Source organism: Sminthopsis crassicaudata, chromosome 5 (assembly GCF_048593235.1).
Source record: "Sminthopsis crassicaudata isolate SCR6 chromosome 5, ASM4859323v1, whole genome shotgun sequence".
Classification (NCBI taxonomy): Eukaryota; Metazoa; Chordata; class Mammalia; order Dasyuromorphia; family Dasyuridae; genus Sminthopsis; species Sminthopsis crassicaudata.
The window spans coordinates 234,955,648-234,982,346 of record NC_133621.1 but is presented as its reverse complement, the minus strand read 5'-3'; the positions used below and the strand labels follow the sequence as shown (position 1 = coordinate 234,982,346).

Below are 26,699 nucleotides of genomic sequence, written 5' to 3'. Positions count from 1 at the left end.
GATTAGATGTCTGATATTTGAGTGAGTTTTTATGCTCTTTGTTCAGTAATACTAGGTAATATTAGTTGTTTTAGTCTCAATAACAAATCAGAATCTTTGAACTCACCAAAATCATTAGCAAAGTTGAATTTTCTTTGTGAATTGTCTGGAAAAGACCTGAGCTTTTCCTTCTAGCTTTCTTTTAATGGGTCCTAAGTAGATACAATGAGCTGTATTGATATTTATGTTAATATCACTTTATTAATAAATAAAAACATATTAGGTTTATTGATCCCCCCACTCATTTATGATAATTTTCTTTCTTTTAGAAGAATGAACCAATATTCCTTTGGTTTAATGGTACCTTTGGAAGCAATCTATAGTTTACACAAAGGTTAATTTTAGAGTAAGAAGATGTCTTTTCACATGTCATATGTATACCTTAATTCACATTTAGTTTGCAGAACTTTTCCAAAAATCAGTGCTGGATCAAATCTAAAATATTTGATTTTTAAAATAAATCTGATGGTTCATTTATCAGATGTCAAAGAATATAATGTTAAGAATATTGACCTCATTTTTGATCCTATTCTTGGTTCTAGTATGAATGACCATATTTTCTTAAAGTCAGAGGAAGTAGTATTATTAACAGCTTCTACCAAGTCCTCAGAGTTTTCAAGGCTGGGGAAGAAAATTATATGCCTAATGTAGCTTAATCTATTAGTGATAAACTTCTTGGTTGAAATGTATCTTTAAATAAGAAAAAGTAAACAAAAATAATAAAAACAAGCAAACAAACAAACAAAAACCCAACCCATTACCAATGAAAAGATGAATGAAAAATTATCTAGCATCATCTTTAGGGTATTATTGCCCCATATTCTATGTGCATTTATATGTGGTAATCTAATAGTAGACACATTTCCCCATATGGTTTTGTTTGGGATTAAGTCCTGAAATATGGGATTAAGTTCTAATCATGAAGAATATAAACAGATTTCTCATCAATGAATTTTTCTAAACCTTTTAAAAGTATTTTCTGTTCTTTCTTTACCCAGGTTCAGTTAGCTTTCTTATTATACAAAAAGGGTGCCACGTATTTATCATCCAATTTGAAAACTGGCATTTATATTAAAATTACTTCCTTTAACCTTTGAGGGCTAAATTTAGATCATTTAGATCAACATTCTGTTAGGGAAATTAAACATGTTCAGGGCATGTTATCTCATTTAACTTTTGAAAGTGAATCATAACTTCAAACATGTACTATTCCCTTCTCAAAACACCCCTAATGATACTTCAAGAGAAGGAAAAAAAGACTGAATGGGCCATTGATTTGACCCAGGGTTTAGTTTCTAATTGCATTTTTGTTTTCTTTAGAAGCTACATCTCCCATTCATTTTCCCATTATACTTGAAGAAACATTTTTATACTTTTGGGACCAATTGTTTCCATTAATTCTTTTCCTGATGTCACTTTTTCAAGGATCTTCTTGACAACTGCAGTGAAGTATGTAAGAAATTTATTAATAATTGAAGCATGACAGCTCCCTCCTCTTATTTCTCATTGTGTTTGTTGGAACAAAAGAATTAATAGAAGCTTTGTATGCTTAAGATTTTGCCTAAAAACCTATCAATATATTAAGAATAGTAATTTCATTAGTATAGTTGTTCCTTTCATCAAGCTCTTTTTAGAATCCTTTTATTGCATATTAGACCATTTTAAGACTGTAATCAAAACTAAGGTAAGTATTCTACTGCTAACCTACTGATTAACCTTTCACAACTAGATCAACCTTGAGATAACAAGCCCTAATCTTTAGGGCCATATATTTACAACTTGATAAAAATCTGCTCTGATACCATAGGTATCTTTCAAAATCTCTATCATCTCTATACTTCAATGAGGTACAAATATTATTGCTTTGTAAGGTAATTTGCTTTTTTTTTTTTTCTGAGGCAATTGGAGCTAAGTGACTTGCCCAGGGTCACACAGCTAAGAAGAGCCAAATGTCTGAGGCCAGATTTGAACTCAATCCTCCTGACTTCTGGGCTGGTGCTCTATCCATTGCACCATCTAGCTGCCCCTTGGTAATTTGCTTTTCAAAAAATCCATCATTTTAACAGTAAGAATTTTGGCTTGAAAATCAATCATTTGAATATACTTTTGTAAGATCAAGGGTTTCCTCAGTGTGTAACAAAATAAGCATTTAATTAATGTTTGTTGAATGAATAAATTAGCTTTTGGTTCTCATATCTGTAATTGAATATGTGAGGGGAAATGTAACAATAAAAAGCAAATCATATTATTGATCACAAAATAGAAGATTTTGATTACATCAAACTAAAAAGTTTCTGTACAAACAATACTAATGCAAACAAGATTAGAAGGGAAGTAACAAATTGGGAAAATATTTTTAAAGTTAAAGGTTCTGACAAAGGTCTCATTTCCAAAATATATAGAGAACTGACCCTAATTTATAAGAAATCAATTCTCAGATGATGAAATTGAAACTATATCCACTCATATGAAAGTGTTCCAAATCACTACTGATCAGAGAAATGCAAATTAAGACAACTCTGAGATAGCACTACACGCCTGTCAGATTGGCTAAGATGACAGGAAAGGATAATGATTAATGTTGAAGGGGATGTGGGAAAACTGGGACACTAATACATTGTTGGTGGAGTTGTGAAAGAATCCAACCATTCTGGAGAGCAATTTGGAACTATGCCCAAAAAGTTATCAAACTGTGCATACCCTTTGACCCAGCATTGCTTTTATTGGGCTTATATCCCAAAGAAATACTAAAGAGTGGAAAGGGACCTGTATGTGCCAAATGTTTGTGGCAGCTCTTTTTGTAGTAGCTAGAAACTGGAAGATGAATGGATGTCCATCAGTTGGAGAATGGTTGAGTAAATTATGGTATATGAAGGTTATGGAATATTATTGCTCTGTAAGAAATGACCAGCAGGACGAATACAGAGAGGCTTGGAGAGACGTACATCAACTGATGCTGAGTGAAATGAATAGAACCAGTAGATCTCTGTACACTTCAATGTTGTATGAAGATGTATTCTAATGGAAGTGGATATCTTCAACATAAGGAAGATCCAACTCACTTCCAGTTGATCAATGATGGACAGAAATAACTACACCCAGAGAAGGAACATTGGGAAGTGAATGTAAATTGTTAGCACTACTGTCTATCTACCAAAAGCTAATTTATTCATTCAACAAACATTACCCTTCGGAAGCTAATAATTAATGTGCAACAAAAAAATGGTATTTACACACATATATTGTATCTAGGTTATATTGTAACATATGTAAAATGTATGGGATTGCCTGTCATCAAGAGGAGGGAGTAAAGGGAGAGGGGGGATAATTTGGAAAAATGAATACAAGGGATAATATTATAAAAAAAAATTACTCATGCATATATACTGTGGAAAAAAATTCTAAATAAAATTAAAAAAAATAAAATGTATGTACCCTTTTGATAAATGATAGTTTAGAAAAGAATAGGAGAAAAGAAAAACCTAGCAATTATAATATTAAATGTAAATTGACTCAACCTATCAATTCAATTTTTAAAAAAAAGATTTTTAAAAATTATAATGATCATTTTGTTACCATGAATTGGGTACTAAGGATGTCTTTGCCAATAAAAGAATCTGGCATGGTATAAATTTCAAATAATATGATTTGGATTTAAATCTTTTCTTTGTCCTATGTAATCCTGGGCAAGTCATCTGTTCCTTCACTTGCAAAATGAGATCAGATGAAGTGGCCACCAAATCCCTTGGGATCCAAAAAGTTAGGGTCCTAACATTACTCACTGTATTAAAGGGTTTGTATGAATTCTGCCTATGGTTCCCCCTTTGTTCTTGAATCAGACCAATGACAATCAGGAGGGTGACTTGCAAGTGAATTGGGTGTAAATGAGGCAGCTTCACTCCAGAGTCATTGCAGTCTAGTGGCAAAATATAAGTTAGGATGATCCACCATAGCCCTGGATACAGAGGGAAGCCATAGCCTTTTTAAATCAAGATCTTTTCCTGGTCTCAGTTTGTCTCAGGGCAAAACCTATTAAAGGCTATGTGAGAATTGAGGCAAAAGTTGGTCGTTTGTGTTCCCAAAAAAGCTCTTTTAGGAAGGGAAGGGCATTGGAAATTTGGGTCACAACAAAAACAATTGCCATTTACTTTTACTCTGAATGATCAAAACTTAAACAATGAGCAAGTGAGACTTGGGCTGAGACCTATTAATGGCCAATCAGTAAAAGTTAGGAGAGATTTGAAAAGGGTGTGTGTTTGTGTTAATGCAATCAGACAACAACCATTTTAAGTACTTGCTGGGAGGACAGGACTTTGTGTAATCAGTGTTGGGAGCTACAAAGACAAAAGTGTCCTCATATGTTTATATATTGTGAATGAGAAGGATTATTAAAGGAGAAGAGAGCCACCTTGTAAATAAAAATATCAGCTAACTCTTTGATAAGGGCAAGTCTTTTTAAAAATTTTATTGAAAATAAAAATAAAGTGAATATAATGATGGTGGTACCAGTTTTGGTTAGAAAAAGTAGGGCTCAATTATAACATGACACTAATATTATCTATCATAAGAATGAAACCCAGGATACAATGAGAAGCTCAGAATGCCTATATTTTGAGTTCCTCTTTGTGATGGACTATTGTTGATTTGACAGAGTGGCAAAAGTTAAGCAGTTGCTTTGTTTGAAGTTAAAATGTTAAGAGCTGCATAAAAGAATACACTAACTTAAGTCCCCTGACCCTAAACTTCCCATTTCTTCCTCTCCCCATGCAAAATTCGATTCCATCAAAATGGTCAAACCAAAGAATAGTCCCATTACTGCTTTTTTTTTAGGTCTTAATACAATATGGTCTTTACAAATAGGCAATAACTACATTCTCATGCCAAGATTTGGCCATGGGGTAGCCCAGACAGGCAGCAGGATGTTGTGGTAAAATGTATTTGGTCAAGTCTTTTTAAAATTCCTTATGGATAATGTAGATTGAAGTGGTAATTTTGTGACTTTTATATCATTTTAAACTTCATAGTAAAGAAATCTTTTTGTGTAAATTATTGGTACTTTACATTTCATTAGAGTTTGATGACATCACACTAAACTTTTTATTTTAAAATAATATTAAGGAACGTTTTTTTTTTTTTTTTTTAGAGATTTACCTGGTTTATGTTGGGTACAATTATTGGCTGAGTTGAGTTAAAAATAGGAGGTGTTTCTCTCTGCTCCTTACCTACCTTACCTCAGATGAATTTGCAGATGATAAATGACTTGCTGTTCTGACTCTATGGAAGATCTGTTTTGAGTTTTGAAATGCACTCATGATTCTCTAAAGGGATAGTATGCATCTGTGCATTGTCTTACTTACAAAAAAAAAAAAAAACAAAACAAAACAAAACAAAAAACGCTAGACACCTCCATATGTTTCAAGACAGAATTAGCTGCCCTGAAACATTAATTTTGTTGACTGACTTTTGTTAGGGATTATCAAATACTAACCTACTAATCATCAATCCTTTGTCTCCTCATGGCCTCAACATGAAATTATGATTTTTACTTCTCTGGGGAGAAGATCTAGAAATAAAAGAAAACTTTTTTTTTGAAAAATGAAATACTGGAATTGCCAATTTATTTTCTTGCTGAAGGTAGCTTGATAGAATTTATATCTAGATAAAAAAATTCTTACTTACAATTCTTCAAATTGAAGAGGACCATGACATCAGGAAGGTGGTACCATGACATACAAATGAATTAAATTTAAGTGAGAGAGGGCTGTGCAAGTTTCTAGCCTCACTTTTTCCTCTAGAATCATCTGGGTCTAGTGTAAATACAGATAAGAACTGCTGGACATGGCCCTGAATGTGGTGGGAGAACATTTACATGGTCTTTTTAAGCTAAGATCTTAATTTGACTGAGACAATACCCAAAAAGTGATTAAGACTATGAAAGAACTGAGACAAAGAATGGCCTCTTTTACTAAGTCAAAAAATTGATAGATAGATAGATAGATAGATAGATAGATAGATAGATAGATTACATGTATGTATATATAAACCTAGGAGGGGAAGACTTTTAGGGTTTCTAAACCCTAAACAGAAACAATTGCTATTGAAGTTCAATCTGAATCAATCAGAGTCCAAACAGTAACTAAGTGGGGCTTGACCTAGGACTTATTTTTAATCAATCAATTAGAGACAGAATAATTTGTAATGCAATGTAGTAATTAATATAGCAATAGAGTAAGAAAAGTGGTGCTTTTTAAATCATGTTTTTAGTAAAGTAGTTATCTCATATTTCAATGAATCAGGGAGACTAAAACTTGAAACATATCTTTTAGCTGATTAAGCCCATGTTTTATATTAGATGCTTTCTTTTTCTTTGTCTTTTCATAGATATGTGAGATAAGATGATACACCATTTTCCTCTATCAATCCATTTCCTCTACAAATTAAGCAACCATCAAAGGATTAGTTATGTTGGTATTTACTTATAATGTATGTTTTATTTATTATAGACCTAATATGATGCCAGAGAGAGTAAAGTTATTTCTACAGGACAATGAATTTTCAGAAGCCCTGCTTTATTTGAACTTTGGTGATGGCCCATCTGTGTAAATAATATCATTACCTTCTTGTGTTTGCCCATCCTTGCAGATTTCCTCATATGGATGCTTAATGAAAAAATATACTATGTTTTTGTCCTTGTCACTGATGTCAGAACACATGAGAGAGTTTAATGCGGCTGCTAAATAACACAGTCACTATGAGTAGAATTCTGGCAACATTTTGTCTGGAAGAGTAAGCAGCACATGCATCTCTTTTGATAGTCATAGAGAAAAGATGATTCCATGATCATCCCGAAGGACATGGTGATTTATGATTATTGTTCCTTTATCCTGTTCTCTTTGACAAATTCATGAAATTAAAAAATAGAACTGACCTTTGAGTCTTATCTTATGTAGATGCTACTTCCATGAGGAACTTCATCCGTGAACATTTCAGTTGCTTGCATCTAGATACATGGGGTTTATATGAAGCAAGAGATGATTAAGACCTTTGAAGGTCTAATTTTACTAGTATACAGATTGATCAGAAGACTCACTAACAAATTAATTTAATAAAGTACCAAGTCAAATTGAGATTACAATACAATTTTTCCTCTGGGGAAAGTGACCTTCTGACAGAAGTCCTTACCCAGAAATTTCACTGGGTCATTTGAGGGGAATCATAAACTGAATGTTGTCTCCCATATTATGATTCTATTTTGGAGATTTTGGGATTCTAAATTGGCCACAAATTTAGTTTTTGAAATGTGGAAGCTTATTAGCTTCTGAACTTTTTTCTATATTTTCCTTAATTTTAAAAGTCATTTGAATAATTCATTAGAACTTGAACATATTTTAAAACAGGTGATTTGAAAATCTGGCATTTACTTTTTTTTCTTTCTAATTTTTTTTATTTTATTTTAATAGTTTTTATTTACCAGATATTTGCATGGGTAATTTTACAACATTGACAATTGCCAAACCATTTGTTCCAATTTTTCCCCTCCTTCCCCCACCCCCCCAGATAGCAGGTCAACCAATACATGTTAAATATGTTAGAGTATAAATTAAATACAATATATGTATACATGACAGTTGTTTTGCTGAACAAAAAGAATCGGACTTTGAAATAGTATACATTTAGCCTGTGAAGGAAATCCAAAATGCAGGCGGACAAAATTAGAGGGATTGGAAATTCCATATGGTGGTTCATAGTCATCTCCCAGAGTTTTTCACTGGGTGTAGCTAGTTCAGTTCATTACTGCTCTATTGGAACTGATTTGGTTCATCTCATTGTTGAAAATGGCCACATCCATCAGAATTGATCATCATATAGTATTGTTGTTGAAGTATATGATGATCTCCTGGTCCTGCTCATTTCACTCAGCATCAGTTCATGTAAGTCTCTCCAGGCCTTTCTGAAATCATCGTGCTGGACATTTCTATTATCTGGATTCTACAGTAGCTTCCTAATTGTCTTTCCTATTGTAATCCTTCTCTGATCCATCTCCATATTTCCTTCAAATAGATTTTCCATAAATCAAAGTCTGATCATGTCATTCAATAAATCATTGAATTTAAGTTCTCAATTACCTCTACTATCTAATGTATCCTCCATGCTTTTCCTCTGGCTGTCCGCCATAGGCAGAATGTACTTCCTTCTAACCCCAGCCCCCTAAAGCCCTTATGAAAGGGTTTTCTAAGGAAGGAAGCAGAGAGAATAAAACAGCAGTCTATTTTACTAGTTTAGACATTAGGTAATAAGGGTCTACATTAAGGTAGTGGATGGTGGTGTCAGAGAAGAGAAGGAATCATTTATCTGAGATGTTACAGAAGTAGAATAGGTAAATTGAACTTGGCAACAAATTAGTTGGGGGCCGGGCAAAGAGAGTTAAAAGTTGAGGATGATAGCTAGGCTTGTGAGCCTGGGTGATTGGGAATATGATAGTACCAAGATGTATCAGAGACAAGAATTAAATTCAGGTCTTCCTGATTCTTCTCTCTACTATATTAGGCAGTCTTACTCATTACCTTCAGTAAATACTCATTGAAAATATTCACTCTACAATTTCTTACTGTTTGCATAGTGCTGCCCTTGGTCTTCCATCTTATAATAGTAAAAATGTGGTATTCTTTATCTGGGAGCAGAAGGGATTAGAAAATAAGAAATATAGTTTAAATATACTAAAGTACTACAGGTAGCATGCTATTATTCTCTAATTCCAGTGGGATGACATTTTTGTAAGATTTTTATTACCTATGAAAATGAGTTTTCTAAATATAAAGATGATTGAATATTGAATGCATGAATGAATAGTATTTTGAATAATATTTATGGAAACCTATTAGGTTAGGAACTTAGATGTCCAAGTTGATTTAAATAATGTCTTTCTTGAAAGTAATGAAGTGAAAGAGTGTTCCAAATCACTACTGATCAGAGAAATGCAAATTAAGACAACTCTGAGATACCACTACACACCTGTCAGATTGGCTAAAATGACAGGAACAAATAATGATGAATGTTGGAGGGGATGTGGGAAAACTGGGACACTGATACATTGTTGGTGGAGTTGTGAAAGAATCCAGCCATTCTGGAGAGCAATTTGGAACTATGCCCAAAAAGTTGTCAAACTGTGCATACCCTTTGATCCAGCTGCTGTTATTGGGATTATATCCCAAAGAAATACTAAAGAGTGGAAAGGGACCTGTATGTGCCAAAATGTTTGTGGCAGCTCTTTTTGTTGTAGCTAGAAACTGGAAGTTGAATGGATGTCCATCAATTGGAGAATGGTAATTGTGGTATATGAAGGTTATGGAATATTATTGCTCTGTAAGAAATGACCAGCAGGAGGAATACAGAGAGGCTTGGAGAGACTTAAATCAACTGTTGCTGAGTGAAATGAGCAGAACCAGAAGATCACTATACACTTCAACAACAATACTGTATGAGGATGTATTCTGATGGAAGTGGAAATCTTCAACATAAAGAAGATCCAACTCACTTCCAGTTGATCAATGATGGACAGAAATAACTACACCCAGAGAAGGAACACTGGGAAGCGAATGTAAATTGTTAGCACTACTGTCTATCTACCCAGGTTACTTATACCTTCGGAAGCTAATAATTAAGGTGCAACAAGAAAATGGTATTTACACACATATATTGTATCTAGGTTATATTGTAACACATGTAAAATGTATGGGATTACCTGCCATTGGGGGGAGGGAGTGGAGGGAGGGAGGGGATAATTTGGAAAAATGAATATAAAAAAAAAAGAAAGTAATGAAGTATGTACAATGACCTCTTGATACTTGATTTAACTCTGAAATTCTAATTTATAATTTGGTTGCACAGACTTTCTCAAAATGAATGTTTATTTGAGTTCAAAGACTGCCAATCACTTCTTCAAGAAAAAAAAAGATCATTGTTAATAAAGCAAGATACATACTACCTAAAAGAATTAATATGTTTAAAACAGATTCAGAAATATTTTCTAATGTACAATTAATCCCCTGTCATTGTAAATAGCATAGTTAAAATATTGATTATCTTCTAGATTTTGCTCCTTGATACTACATAGTTCAGACTTAACACAGACAAATAAAGCAAGTACATTCTTTTTTTTTTCCCATATCTAATAGTTTTTATTTACCAGATATTTGCATGGATAATTTTACAACAATGACAATTGCCAAACCATTTGTTCCAATTTTTCCCCTCCTTCCCCCCCCCCCCCCAGATGGCAGGTTGACCAATACATGTTAAATATGTTAGAGTATAAATTAAATACAATATATGTATCATGACCAAACAGTTGTTTTGCTGAACAAAAAGAATCAGACTTTGAAATAGTGTACATTTAGCCAAGCAAGTACATTCTTTATGATTAGAGAGGTCTCTCATGCCATTTGACCATGCTAAATTGATGAGTTTTACAGCAAGTGATCATTGCCTGGAGGAAAAGACTTAAATCATCAGAAGATAGCTATTCAGTTCTTCACAAAAATTGACTTGACTGCTTAGGACATTTAGGCCTACTTCCCAAATGGCAAGGGTTAGTAGTGCTCAAAAAGTGACAGGTTAAACCCTGGGGGTGGGTAGACTGGGTGGAAAGGTGTGTGGAAGGTGAGCTTGTCAGGGAAACTCAAGGAGTAGATTTGATTGGTTCTAAAACAAATTCTAACCTGTCTTCCAGATAAATCAGAAATAGTTACATTTCAAAAACAATTAGCATGCAAGTAAAAAAGAAAAGGAGGAAGACCAAGAAATGGAGAAGAGCTTAGACTGGGGTAAGAAGGAAAAATAAATGAGAAATTAAAGCAGCATCTTAGTTTACCTCGTTATGCGTTTCATATGCATTGAAGAAAATTATGAAAAAAATTACATATCACTTCATCTGTAATGTTCTGTTGTCTCCAGAGACTACCGATTGCTTTCTGGGAGGAGATCTGCTGTCTCAACTCAATCTCCTGGCCATACTCTGACCTAGAGTAGATTCTTCTCCCCCTTGCTCAATGTTGCTTCTTTTATCCTCCCAGAGAATGGGTGTGGAATAACTCAGGGGCTTCTGGGAAAATTACTTCTACCAATGAACTTGCTCCTTTTAAACATTAAGCTCTTCCCCAGAAGTTCAAAGGGGTAAAACTCCTCTTAAAGGGCAGAACCAGAGAATTGTTAAGTACCGACTTAGGATTTAGGAAGAACCTAATATCTTATTATCTCATTAGCACTTAGTAAGAACTTAACATCTCCCACTTTCTTTTGATTTAGAACATAGGGTGGTCATAACCTTGAAACATAAATCCATCAATATGGGAGGCATTACACATAATTACATAGATTACATAAACACATAGTAACATGGTAACATAGTAACATAATACATACTAGGAGTATGCAACAAATAACATGATCAAATAATCATAAATTGAGAATTTATAAGTGTCCATAAGTCCATTGTCCATTAGTCTCATCTTGTGCTAGGAAATCCAATGATTCCTGCTGGTTTTAAAGTTCTTTAACAGTCTTCTTATTAGCCATGCTCTTTCAGTTTCAGATGTTTCTTAGATTTTCTCCTTTGTTTTGAGGTCTTTCTCTTTTTCTGTCTCTCTCTGATGGACAAGGCAAATACAACCCTTTGGCACCCATCTGATTCCTTCTTCTTCTGAAGAAATACAAGCAAACCCTTTCCCTCAAGCAGTTAACCTATCTGGTCCCTTCCATTCACCACTTTCTGGGTCTCTCCACATCACCTGGTGATTATCTAAGGACAGTGGAGCTGCTCGCACTGGACACTGCCCTTCTGGTGGGTTATAAAACCTGTCTGCCGGAGCCAGTGCATCTTTGTCAAAAATTAGAAAATTAATGGTATAGAGAACTAAATTTAGAAGTTCTTTAGGGCTACCTGTGGCTCCCCCTTTCTTCTGTTTTTGGAAGAGTGTCTTAATGTCTCTGTTTCTTCTCTCTACTATTGCCTGACCTTGCGGATTAAAAGGTATTCCAGTGGTGTATAAAATCTTATACTGCACACAAAAGTGTGTAAAATGTTTAGAAGAATATGCAGGTCCATTATCTGTTTTTATTTCTTGTGGCACACCCATAATTGCAAATGCTTGGATAAGGAATTCAGTGACCACTCGAGCTGTCTCTTTTGCTGTTGGCACTGCAAAAGTGAATCCTGAAAAGGTATCTACTACTATGTGGATGAAAGATAGATGACCAAAAGATTTAAAGTGGGTCACATCCATTTGCCAGATTTCATTGGGTCTCAAACCACGAGTGTTCTTCCTGGAGGGAGTATAGGAGAGTCCATCGAACTTTTCTGGGACATTGCCTTTAATTCTGATTCATAAGGACTGAATATTGGGGAGTCTCAGTTCACTAGGGCATGGGGCAGGGCCTGAAGCTGTGATGTCATTGATAGAGGGAACTCAAAAGGGAAGAAACTCCCTTTTCCAAAGCAGGTTAAACTTGAGGAGTAGGATGACTTGCCCAGGGTCATATAGCCAGTATTCCAAGCTCCAGTTTAGCCACTTGGCCATAATGTTTCTCAGCTTGGTATAATTGTAAAACCATGAAATGTTAAGCACATTAATGGACTTCATACTCTTCCCTCTAGGCTAGATAAAAAAGCTATCTATCTATCTTCTTCTTATGGGTCTCCTGTAAAACAGCAATACTTTTAATTAGAAATGAGTTATTGGATAGTGTGAATCTGAAATGTCCTTCAAATAGGATATATGGTTATAAAAGAAGGTAATTCCCACCAGACTATTATTTATATGTCAGCCTAGAAGAGTTTTTTTTTTTCTTTCCATTTAAAAGTGGATTTCTTTTTGGTGTTTGATGATACAAATCATCTTAAATGTAACAAGTATATTTTAAACTTATTGGGAGCATTTACCTAAAATGGCATTAATAAATAAAAATAGAATGTCCTTTCCATCATGAAGGATATATTCCAGGGTTTGTATGAATAAATGAGTATGAAATACCCAGAAAAAGAACAATATGGAAGGAGGTTCATTTTGTCTCCTCTTATTTCCTGCCTTTCTTTCTTCTATGTTTTTTTATTTCTTTTCATTTTTTACTTTTACTTCCCAGATAGAGAGTGGAGAGCACTGGATGGGAGAGGACAGCTAAATGATAGAAACTAACCTACCTTGCTTTGGGAAGATTGAACTGAACTAGATGGATGATTAAAGTTACCCGTTTTCATGTTCTAATTTCTTCCTTGATCATTTATTTCCAGGAAAGGGGTGATTTTTTAAAAAAATCTTTTAAAAATGCCACAGTTTTATTTTCTTCATTTTCTATCTTCCCACTCCTCTACTATTTACAAAGTGGTTTACAATTTATTTTATTTAAACTGAGGCAGACAAACTGAACAAATATATAGAGAGAAAAAGTTGAGGGTGGATAGGTAAGAATGGGATTGATTATATAGGCAGAAATGTTCTGCAAACAGATTCAGATTCAAGGTCCAGAAACATAGTCAAACCTGAAGATATAGGTTTGAGGGTCAGATAAAAAGAAAGGGGAAGAGAGAAAAAGAGACAGAAATAGCAGTGAGAGAAAGACAGAAACAGACAGAGACAGAGACAGAATGAGAAAGGGATGGTTGGAGTGATGGTCTTTAAGCCATGATTTTCCCTTGGCAGTAATTACTTCACAGTAGTACTATGAAGTATGTAAGATAAGTATTATCATGCCCAATTTATAGATGAAGAAACTGAGGTACATAGAATTTATAGTAAGTACTAGATATATGTTTCAAAGACAAGTTTTCTGATTTACAATTTAGGAATCTTCCAATTAGACTGTAGTTTATTCTCTTTAAAAGATTTGTGAAATATTATGAACAAGGATAACAAAGTATGAGAAATTTTATAGAGATCAATGTGAATAAGTAGAGGAAGCATCCTTATGAAAACAAAGGCTATCAGTGCTTACGTGTGCCAGGCACATACTATAAAGAAAACTGTGAATACATCCAGCCATTCTAGAGAGCAATTTGGAACTATGCTCAAAAAGTTATCAAACTGTGCATATTCTTTGACACAGCAGTGTTGCTACTGGGTTTGTATCCCAAAGATATCTTAAAGAAGGGAAAGGGACCTATATGTGCAAGAATGTTTGTGGCAGCCGTCTTTGTGGTGGCCAGAAACTGGAAACAGAGTGGATGCCCATCAATTGGAGATTGGCTGAATAAATTGTGGTATATGAATGTTATGGAATATTATTGTTCTGTAAGAAATGATCAACAGCATGATTTCAGAAAGGCCTGGAGAGACTTACATAAACTGATGCTGAGTGAAATGAGCAGGACCAGGAGATCATTATATACTTCAGCAACAATACTATATGATGATCAATTCTGATGGACGTGACCCTCTTCAACAATGAGATGAACCAAATCAGTTTCAATAGAGCAGTAATGAACTGAACCAGCTACACCCAGTGAAAAATTCTGGGAGATTACTATGAACCACTACATAGAATTTCCAATCCCTCTAATTTTGTCCGCCTGCATTTTGGATTTCCTTCACAGGCTAAATGTACACTATTTCAAAGTCCGATTCTTTTTGTTAGGCACTTTGCTAGGTGATGAAAACCAAATTTTAAAAATTACCTGTCCTCAAAGAACTTATATTCTAATAGGTAGTATAGCATATAAATAGATAAAACCCATATTCTTAGAGGATTTAGAGAGAGATAGCAATTAGGTAGTGTTTACAGTAATACTTAACCCTGGGCAGTCACTTTATTTGTGAATGCCCTAGCATTAAACTGTAACCTTTACATTGCCAGTCTCTCCTAATTCCCAGGGCATCAGAGAATCCTCTGGCCACTGACCATTGTCAACTAACTTGAATCCGACTTGCTTCTTCTGAGGCCTTCAGAGGGTCTCTGGCTAAATTTCTTGAATCATAGTTTAATAACTGATAGCAAGCTTAAGAACAGCCATGTGCAAACTTAAAGTCTTTATTATACTTACTCACATAATGCCCTGACCTATTAACTCCCAAGTAAATACCAGGTCCACAAGAGACCTACATATTCACTATCAAGTTCCTTATCTGTCTTGACTATTCATTCACTGGGTTCAACTACCCCAGGATAAAAAGGGCAACTTCCTACTGCAGTGGGCTTAAGAAGGGACTGTGAGGTCACACGCACAGCCAATCAGAGAGGGAGCCATCTCCTGTTACGAAGCTATCTCAATATGACCAGGGTTCTGCCTATGGGGCAGTCTCTGGCCACAGAAATTACTTCTGGGCTGCTCAACAACCTTCTGTTTGTACTGGGCTGCCCCATTTTAAAAGGACCCTAAAAGGGTAGGAAGTACTTCCCATCAAAGTGGAACTTGAACTGACCAGTGAAATAAATTAAAGATTACAAAGGCAGAAGTTAGAAAGTAGTACATTCCAAACATGATGGTTATTCCTGTTAAAAAATTCCTATAAAAAATGAAGGAAGATGGGTTGCTAAATTTAGGAAAAAAGGAAGCCATTTTGACTAGTTTAGAAAACATGAATAGGAGTAATGTCAAGAAAATCAGGAAGTCAAATTCACAAAGGCTAAATTGTGCATGGCTAATCTAAAATATTAGTACTTTATCCTAGAAAATTTAGGGAAATAAGAAAATTCTTTCTTTTCTTTTTTCTTTTTTTTAAAGAAGATTCTTTAACAAGGTAAAGCAATATATTCAATTTTTTTAAAGCAAATAATCTTGGTATTTTGTGGAGGTTTTATTAGAAAAAAGAAGAACCTGGAAGTAGGGAGAAAGCTATTAGAAAGAAAAATTGGGGCCCTTAGCTTGGGTGATAGTCACCCTAGCTAAAAAATGAGAGATATTGAGAAAGTAGAATTTTTAAAATTAATTTTATAATTATAACATTTTTTTGATAGTACATATGCATAGGTAATTTTTTACAACATTATCCCTTGTACTCCCTTCTGTTCCAAATTTTTCCCCTCCTTCCCTCCACCCTCTCCCCTAGGTGGCAGGCATTCTCATACATATTAAATATGTTATAGTATATTCTAGGTACAATATATATGTGCAGAACTGAATTTTGTTGTTGTTGCAAAGGAAGAATTGGATTTGGAAGGTAAAAATAACCTGGGGAGAAAAACAAAAAATGATAACAGTTTACACTCATTTCCCGGTGTTCCTTCTCTGGGTGTAGCTGATTCTGTCCATCATTGATCAGTTGGAATTGGATTAGATCTTCTCTATGTTGAAGAAATCTACTTCCATCAGAATACATCCACATATAGTATTGTTGTTGAAGTGTATAATGATTTCCTGGTTCTACTCATTTCACTCAGGATCAGTTGATGTAAGTCTCTCCAAACCTCTCTGTATTCATCCTGCTGGTCATTTCTTATAGAACAATAATATTCCATAACATTCATATACCATAATTTACCCAACCATTCTCCAATTGAAGGGCATCCATTAATCAGAAAGTAGAACTGATAAGACTTGGAAATTTATTGAATATGAAGATTGAGAGATAGAAAAGACTCAAAGATGATTAGGGTTTTAATATGGAGCTTGTTATTATTTAATAAATTATTGACACAGATATGTATAATTAAGGTCTATAATAATAATAACATATATCATATATATATATATATATACATATATATATATATATTTACAAGCTGTGAATCTGACACATTGTCTATTTGACCTTGGGTCACTCTTATGTTGTAATTTTTCTGAGTTTTATTTCAGAGCATTACAATAGTCTGTGCTACTTTGTCAAATATAGAGAACTCCTAGACAACCTCCCTTTTAAATGCCATAGTTTTGTCATACAGTATTAATTTTTTTCTCATTATCCTGCTCTCTTTCTCTCTTCATAATATTTCTCTTTGTACAACTGGATAGATTTTGAGCTAAAAAGAGTACTAATTAAAACATGTGTAGAGCCCATGTAGCTTAGATGACAGTGATCCCAGATCTGGGAGCTTTTGGATTAAAGGCTTGTCTGTGTCATATGATTGTGGGACTTTAAGCAAGTTATTTAAACTCTCAGGGCTTTAGGCAATTCTTTAAGTCTCTGCAATGAAGAAAAGGAGCTGATCTGCATTGGTAAGAGTTCTTTTCAGAGTACTGTCTATATCAATAAAATGGAATCATAAGGAAGAATAATAATAGGAAAAGGAACTGGACCTATGATTTTTTTTTCTTGTTATAGGTACTCCAAGGTCAGAAAATTCTGCCAATTTATTATTAGCCTCCTTCTTTGCTATTAATGGCCTCAGAGTGTTGCTTAAGACACTGAGAGTCTAGAGTCCAGAACTATAGAATCAATATGTATCAAAGATTTGGATCCTGAATTTGGCTTTGAGACTATATTTTATTACTTCTGGCACCAGAATGGTAAAGTACTGATGGCAACAATGGCAATTATGATAATAACATAAAAATTTAAACAAATGCAATTCTATATATGCAAAAACTTTTAATTTGCCATTTCATTTTTTTCTTTTAAACCAAATCTTATTTTTCCAGTTACATGTTAAAAACACTTTTTGGTATTCATTTTTTTTAAATAAAATTTTGAGTTCCAGATTTTCTTTCTTCTTTCCTTCCAACCCCTCCTAAGTCAGTAAGGAATTTGATATGGGTTATCTATGTGCAATCATGTAAACCATGTTTTTATATTAATCATGTTGTGAATGGAGAAACAACAAAACACACAACATGCAAAGTGAAATGAATATGTTTTTATTTTAAAAGATATTTTAGTAATTGTTATAATTGGTATTGAACACAGCACCAGAATGTGATAGGCATCTATTAAAGTTTTATTGATTTATTGTCTTTTTTAGGGATTTCAAACTTTCACTTTTCAGCTTTAGTCTTACATATAGTTCCCCAAACATGTGATAGAACCTTTTCCTTATAGATGATTGCACAAGGTGTCCCAAAAATCTTAGTGTAGATTAGATCTACTAAAACTTAAAATTGTACTAAGCTTTTGGGAAACCCAGTATTTACTCATGTGAATTAAGAGGAATAAAAATTTAGCTCACCAATCATGCAATTTGATCTTGGGACTATAGTTCTAGTGCAAACATCTTGTTTTGTAGATGAGAGAGAGGTGACTAGATTTGCCTTCAATGCCAAATAAAAGTTTCACCAGACTAAAGAAGGTATTCCATTTTCCAAAATGGAAACAGAGGAAGTAAAAGATTAGTGCAAAGCCACAAGCCTCTCAAAGATCTATACATCAAACTGTCCCTTTAGCAGAACTATTAGATAGGAACTGAAGAGCCTGTTCTGATCCTATTAAATCTTGGTTACTCTCCATCAGCTGCTTTTCACCTGCCAGTTTTTTCTGCATTAATATATATATATATATATACATATATATACATATATATATATATATATATATATATATATATATATATATATATATATATATATATATATATATATATATTCCCTTATGTTATATATGATAACCAGTACTTGCAAGTTCAGTAAAATAATTGCAAAAACAAAAAGACATTTCTCAACTGGGTACCAGCAATTAAATATAATTTATATATAATCCCATCTATCAAAAAGCTTCCTGGCATTAATTACTATGGAATTAATTTATATTAATTTTTTCTTCCTCAAGAGGGATTACAACAAATATTAGGATGTAATAAACTAAATTGGTAGAGATTAACTTTAGTGTAACCACCTAATAAATTTAGTAAGGACAAATCAGTATTTACAATACTCCTAGTGCCATTAAAATAACTTCAAGTCTTTAATTCTCTATGTGTCTTGGTCTATCTTTCTTTGCCAAGAAAGTGACTGTCTCACTGTAGACTGACTAAATTTGGCTAAGTTTGAAGGCAATGAATATCAAAGGGTTTGTAACTAGGTGTTGCTTTTTTTTTCTCTTGCTATCGACTAAGGTTTGAACAGGTTAACAGTCTGCTTTTATAAAACCAAAATCCTTAAAGCAATAAACTACTCAGATATAAAAGTCAGGTTCTACATTTAGAAAGTTGTTGAGTTTTTCAAACTTTCAAGGAAATGAGGGAAAAAAGTGAAATTTGTTGATTTCCAGCCTCAAGTATCACCAAGGAACCTCTGAAAAGACTCAAAAGAGGACCTGAGTATATATGTCAGGTATTTCCTGAACTCTAAATGTGTCTAGAGTAAACCCCATTAGCAAATAATGCCTCTACTCCTTTGTCTATCTCATCTCCTATGATGGAGCTCATAATTCTGAAGCCCATAAATACACTTATACTTACTCTTGATAATTGTTTTACTAACTACTTTCAGAACTACTATTTCCCAATAAGTATTATTGTAAAATGTAAATTTATATGAAGAGAAAGAATAAAGTGTATTTGAGTTAAACCAGACTAAAAACTTCAGTGATGAAATTTATCAAATATGGTAGTTTGATTCTTGAGATTTGTCTGAGTTTAGGGATGTGCCTATGACATTATTTTGCTTTTATAAAAATAATTGCAATGATTTTTTTATCTTACATCATCTTTTTTCAATGTATTATTCTTTTCTTTCTTGCTCAGAACCATTTCTTATGAAAAAATAAAGAAGAGAGAAAAAAGTTCAGTAAAACCAGCCATCATTTCTAAACACTTTGATGTTACATGTAGTATTTCACTCTTATAGACTTTGGCAGAGAAGCATTGGTAAATTGTCTTCCATAGCTCTTCATTTTCATCAAGCTTGAACATTATAATTTCACATTTTGTTTTGTTTTATTCTTTCCATTTGTAATTTTGTAGTTATATGTATATTTGCATACATACACATATACACATAAATATGCATTTTTTCACATTATTATGGGTAATTATAACAAAACTAGAGCGTAGATAATATCATTTTTTGTTTTGTTTTGTTTTCTTTAAGGTAAAGCAATTTCAGTCTTCATGAATATACACTAGGGGAAACCTCTCTGCAATTTTTGTGTCCAGCCACTACTGATCATGTATTCTCTGGGAGTGCACTAATTTCTGCAAAATAAATTACTTTCTATAAAGCTTTTTAAAGAAATATTTGTCAGGCCATGTCTTTTGGTTCAGAAAATATGGTCCCCATACGTATGCCATAGTATAATGTCTCCTGCCAGGAATATTGGCAGACACATATTTTTGTTCTATGAATGTAGTAGTTTTGACTTTCCAATGTGAATTGCTTTGGTTTTTTATATAGTTGTAAGATAGATTCACAATAGACTAAGTTACCACCATGAAAAATCTTCAAACTCTAAACTTATGAAAAATAATATTTCATTAGTTACTCCCTTGCCTTACAAACACATTTTTGACAATTCCACTAAAGAGCTTCTCCATAGACAATTCTAACTCCTTTGTCAAAATGAAATTCTGAATTTCTTAATTAAATAAAATTGCAAGAAATTACTTTCTAGTACTTCAAGACCTAGAAATAAATAAAACAGTTATTGCTGTAGAGAAAACAGGGAGGTATTTGCCACCATCAGAATCATTCTGTGGGTCCTTCACCAAGTCAATAGGTGAAATCTTTAAAAAGATAGTTTTAATGAAGAAATAGCTGGAAGAAAAATCTCACTTGCATAAATTGAAGAAAAGACAGAAGTGATAGGAAAAAGACAGATAAATGCACTAGTTGATTTTTAGTTTTCTGATAATGTATTTATGCTTCAGAGCAGTGTTCTCCAAATTAAAGGGCAGAATTTTCTACCAAGGAAAATCTAGCTTATCTAAAGGGTATGGGATTAATTAAATCTTGCAAAAGCGAGTCACAACCCACCACTCTATGATAACTCATCATGAGTCTGTCTTCAGCACTAACACTGTGTAAATTCCCTATGTCTCTACTTCTTTCCAGGATATTGTTCCCTTTTCCCCAAAAGTTTCTTTATAAGTCATGATCGTGCTAGACACTGTGTAAGACATTGGAGAAAAGAATGCAACAAATGAAAAAATCCCTACTTTCAATGAGATTACATTCTAAAAGGAGAGAGAAAATACATATATAATTATATGGAGAATAACTCAAGGCAGAATTAATACAAAGTAAGTCAAATCCAGGGTATTTGGGAAAGGACCTGTTGAAATGATTTGCCTAAATCATAGGTAGAAACATGAAACTCCCTTAGTCAATAAATTCCAATGGCTTTCTAATTACTATATGTTCAAATATCATTTCATCTTTTTATTATTCTATTACTATTTTTATGTGACATACTTTTATAATGTATAGTTATTAGCACAATTATTATAACTTAAGTAAACATGCACATAACAAAGGGTACATGTTCATTTAAGAAGAAACTGATGGAGACATGTGATCAAAAGATTTTAGATGTTACTGCTTTAGGAAATTGGGGAAATGGGGATTTTTTGGTATATGTTTACTTGTCTTAAAACCTAGTAAAGCAGAAATGTACTGTCATCCTATGACATGATCCAGTTGGCCCTCATTTTTTCAGATCCTAGATCTTTTTATTTGTCTGTGTTATGATGGATGATCACAGGCAAATTTAGGCTGGATATTTAAAACAAAAAGTCTTTAAGAAGATAGCTGATTTCCAAGCATCATAGACCGCCTTAGGAAGTAGTGAGTTTCACTTGCCTGCATTATCTTCAAGTGAAGGTTTAGATCATTTGTTTGTTGGAAATGTCATAACAGTGATTCCTGGCAGCAAAGAGGTTGGACTAGATGGTCTCTGAGATTATTTCTAATTCTGAGATTTTGTGATTTTCTTTTAATCAACCAATCAATATTAATTACTTGCTGCTAGGCATTGTGATAAGCATTAGAAATTTTAAAAAAGGCAAAAGACAGTTCTTGCCCTTGAGGAGCTCACAATTTAATAGTTCAGACATTTGGATAGAATAAAATGAGGAGAAAAGGAAATTGAAAGGAATATATAGCCCACATTTCTTCTCCTAATTTATATCATGAACTATTATTTAAATAAAAATCAGAGAAAGTGCTTGTCTTACACAAAGATGTGTTACACAGAATTTAATGAACTTTGATGATCAGTGAATCAAATGAGACAATGCATATGAAACTATTTGAAAACCAAAGTGTCTTATAAATGTTGCTTTTATCATCACCATTGTCGTCATTAACATTATATCTTTAAAGTGACTTAAAATCCTATCTTTAGTATTATAAAATAAGACTAAATATACTGTATGAGCCCTAAGGATCTTTTCAGCTCAAAACCTGACCACCCATGGTTGTTTTAGGATATAGAAGATTCTGGGCTCTATTTTACTCACAGAGTGAGGTTGGAGAAGTGTCAACCTCTTTGAAACTAGTTTCTTTATCTAAAGTGTGGATGAGGATACTAGGACCATACAACATTTTGGGGAGGAAAGCATTTGGTTAAAAAAAGCAAAGTAAGGTAAGGTATTAATCTAAATAGGTAATAATACCTTTAATAGTATCACCACCTCATTTGGTGAATATGACAATTGAATATATCTATAGGACTTAGATTAAATTTAGGGCCTACTAGGTTTCCTATGACCAAATTGAGCAAATAATTAGCTTAGAGCTTTGCTCATTCTATTAATTTTCATGATGCTATAACACTTTATATTTTTCATTATTTTATTACTGTGTAATTATTCATTTGTTGTTTATTTTAGTCTACATCTATGATTTCATTTTCAATGGTATTAAGAACTCCCCAGGTAAAACTTTCCTCTATTCATGGAACACATGCAATAGTAAGTCTAAGGAATCAGAACATCCAGGTTCAAAACTTTCCTTTGATGCCTAATACCTGTGTGAACATGGACAAGCCATTTAACTTGTAGGAACCTCAGTTTTCTTATTTGTAAAATGAGGTCATTGTACTAGATGATGCTGAGATCCCTTCCATTTATAGATCTAGAATCTTATAGTCATTTGCAACTTCTGGTTTTAAAAAAAATTGTTGGCTCTGGGAAGGACTTGCTCGGGGTCATAGAGCTCATTTGTAAAAATAAGGATTGGGTTAAATTGCTCCAAGGATTTTCAAGCTTTTAAGTCCAACATCAAATAATTACCTGCTACTTGTAATCTATTTCTAGAGTTACACAGGGCATATCCCTTCTGCAGTGATAGTTTGCTTTACTGTTTATCCTCTATTTTTGTTATGAAAAACAAAACTGTTACAAATAGCTATACCTTGGGGAAATATTTCTAGACATCATGCCTCATCCTCACATGGTGATAAGTGATCCTGATTTCTTTAAGACTATATCAATGAAGTTAAAATTTTGCTAAATTTTACCAAACTAGAAAACTTTTCAATATAGACCCCATGGTTAACAATATCGTCTGAAGACCAGACAAGGTTGTTAACAGATAGGTTGCAGGATAGCAATTTTTTTTTAAATTTCAATTTTTGCTGCAACAATTCTAGAAGAGTATCTTTAGAATTTACAAAGAATTATATATGGTGCCTAGAGAAAGGTCTATTTATACTTGTGAAATTATGGAGCCTTTTCTTCAATTGACCATTCTATTTTTTCTGAAATTCATTTAATAGAAGTGAGATTAAATATTTAATTTAATTTAAACAAGCCTTATTTTAGGGCCTAATTTTTTAATGATTACATTATGTGTGTTTGTGTTTGTGATTTTTTTTTTCGTTCCTCATTGAAACAGAATCTCTCTATATTGTTTCTTACAGGGTGCAGCTTTAATTAGAATGTTGGCTAACTTTATGGGCCATTCGGTATTTCAGAGGGGTTTGCAAGTAAGTAGCCTGTTTTTTATTCTCTCTTTTCTTTTTTTCCCATAAATTCTTGTCAGAATATTCTTTTCAAAATATATATCAAAATTTACCAAATCACCAATACAGGGTTGCTGAATGTGATTTAAAACACAAAGACTTATAAAGGTAAACAGTGTCTTTCTGTGTGATAGAAAAAGTTGTAGATATAATTCTTACTACGTGTGCCTGTGTGTGGCCTGCCAAGCTGAAATAATTTTCAAATGTTCAAGAACTAAAATAATCTGGGTAGGATTTGCTAAAGAAAAATGTGCTTCTCTTCAATTATGTTTAAAAGTTGATATAGATATAAAAGTGAATAATATTAACCTTGCTAGAATGATGTATGTGAAAAAATCCCATCTTGCTCCACCCATCCTCCCCCAAATACATTTACCATTGCTTCTGACTTAGATATATAAAGATTGCTCTTGGTTCTGAAAAATCTAAAAAAACTATAGTCTGTATAACCAGAAACACATTTTTCCAGGTTGGATATGAAATCTTGTAGGCAGTGATTCATGGTAAAGGCAATCTCTTAAACTGTTTGAAAACAAACACAAATGTTGAAAACAATACAACTCCCTTATTCTGTTGTAATTTGTTTGAGTAAATCAGGTTACCAGCAGCTGTGATTGATGAATTATTTATGATGCATTCAGCTACTTAGAAATGTCCTTTAAAGTAAATTGATGTTCACCTGAAATACAATTATGCTAAGACAGAGAGAACAATCAATCTTATCTGTTCTTGGTAAGCTTTTCATTTTGAAATTTAAATAAACTACATCTGGGATCAGGTCATATTGTAGTACTGTAATTCTACTTTAACCAAAACATAGTGAGAAGTAAAATATAAAGTAAAAGTTAAATATGTTACGTCAGTTATAGCTATATTGAACAAAAAGGAGAGGAAATACTTTGTAAGGAGAAATTACTTCCATTCTCCCTTCCTCCAGCTCCCCAGATATCTTTGAAATTTTGTACTAATAAGAGCCTAGGATATGTGTTCCAGTGGCATCTAATTAATTCTTCTTCATATATAGACTATTATGATCTACCAATCTGTAGGACATGTTTTTGCCAATTTCTTCCTTTATTCTATAGCTTACAGACTATTATATTCACAAATTTATTGGGAAAATCACTTTCTTACAGATATTTCTTTCAGAAATTGAATATGTGAAATAAAATATAATTTAAAAACATAAATATATATGGAGTGTATACAGAAAGGTTTGGATCAGAATCCTTGAAATTTATCAATTTTCTAAGAGATGCAAGTCTGATTGGGACATTTAAGTTCTTCTATCCCAGCCTAGTCACTGTTTCTCTAGCAACTGATTTATCTAGAGATGTAGCATGATGTAGTAGATAGAAAATTTGGTACAAAGTTAAGAAGTCCTTAAAAGCAAGTCCTGTCTCTCACACAAACTTGCCTGGGCAAGTTACTTAACTACTTAATGTTTTGGATACCTTTCTAAAATTATAAATTGCAGAAAAGGGATTATTGGGCATTGGTGAAGAGGAATTTCTCATCCATGCATTCCTATATGAGTGAAAAAGCAGGTAAAGTCCCTATCCTAATAATCTCAAATTATATATTACATAAAATTTCTATTGTTTGTCCACATCAGTGTTTATGCATCTCTCAATAGAAAGAGTAGATAAAAAAATAAATTTTGCAAAATGTTTATTGCTTCAGAACCTGTCTTTATCATATAGTTCTTTTCCGTACAATGAGTGTTATTAATAGACATTTCTTTTTTCTGGTGAATAGTGAAGTCATAATTTATCTGAGATAGCTGATGTTTGGTCTTTAGCTTCTGTTGTAGCTGACTCTCTTTGGAGCCTGGCTGTACATTCACATTTGTCTTGTGATTACAAGAATTGGTTCATTTTGAATTTGGTGAATTCCATATGTTTTGTCAAAATTCCATTTCATTTGCTCCCTGACATCTCATTGATCAGTCAGATCTGTATCCTTCTGAACCTCATTTGCCACTGTATTTATGCCTATCCCTCAATCTGATTTAGTGCATCATCAGCAGTTTGGATTAGTTTACAGTAATCTTCTGTGTCTCAGTAATAAATTAGCATATCTTGTGCTTGAAGATGTATGGTGTACATTCTGGAATTGACCTCCTGAACAGATACTTTGTGTCAGGGATCTAAGTGGTCACAGGGTGGGAAATTACAAGCTTTCTTGTCTTAAAAGGACCCTGGAGAATCTCGTCTTACAACTTGTTCAAAGAGCTAATTTAGAATGTCAAAATTACTACTTCCAAAAAATGTCCTGAATTGTTCATGTTCATTAAGATTATTTTGTATGCCAACAAATCAAAGTTTATGATTTAAAATCAAGCCAAAGGATATATGTGTGGGTGTAGGCAGATTATATTTATAAATATATTATCCAGAGGCATTTAAATGGTGCAATGGATTGAGTATGAACCTGGAAACAGGAATATCTGAGTTGAAACCCATCCTCAGATATTTATAATTTGTATGATCCTGAGCAAGTCATTTCACTTCTGTTGACTTGAATTCCCATTTTAAAACTGGAATAATAATAGTACGTACCTCCTAGGGTTGTTGTGAGAATAAAATGAGATAATATTTGTGAAGTGCTTTGCAAACCTTAAAGCACCATAAAAGTGGTAATTAATTTTAAGGCAATTTTTAAGCATTCAGGACTAATTTCTCTTTAGAAAAGATAATATAAATTTTGTTTAAATTCTCAGATCAGTTCATAAAAGCTTCTTGAACACTTAAAGTCCTTCAAGTGGAGCACTAATCATACAAGTTTAATCTGCCATTTATTACTTTTCCAAACAAAAATGCATTTTGATTTGGCTGAAAC

At 33.2% G+C, this 26,699-nt stretch overlaps 1 protein-coding gene across 3 annotated transcripts in view; it reads left to right on the top strand.

Annotated features, from left to right (window-relative positions):
- Window positions 1-26,699, top strand: part of TRHDE (thyrotropin releasing hormone degrading enzyme) — a 563,478-nt gene that overhangs the window by 335,253 nt on the left and 201,526 nt on the right. For all 3 annotated transcript variants that reach the window (XM_074270526.1, XM_074270525.1, XM_074270528.1), the window contains exon 7: window positions 23,757-23,822. In XM_074270526.1, the coding sequence (XP_074126627.1) occupies window positions 23,757-23,822 (66 nt within the window). The remainder of the gene's footprint in view (window positions 1-23,756; window positions 23,823-26,699) is intronic.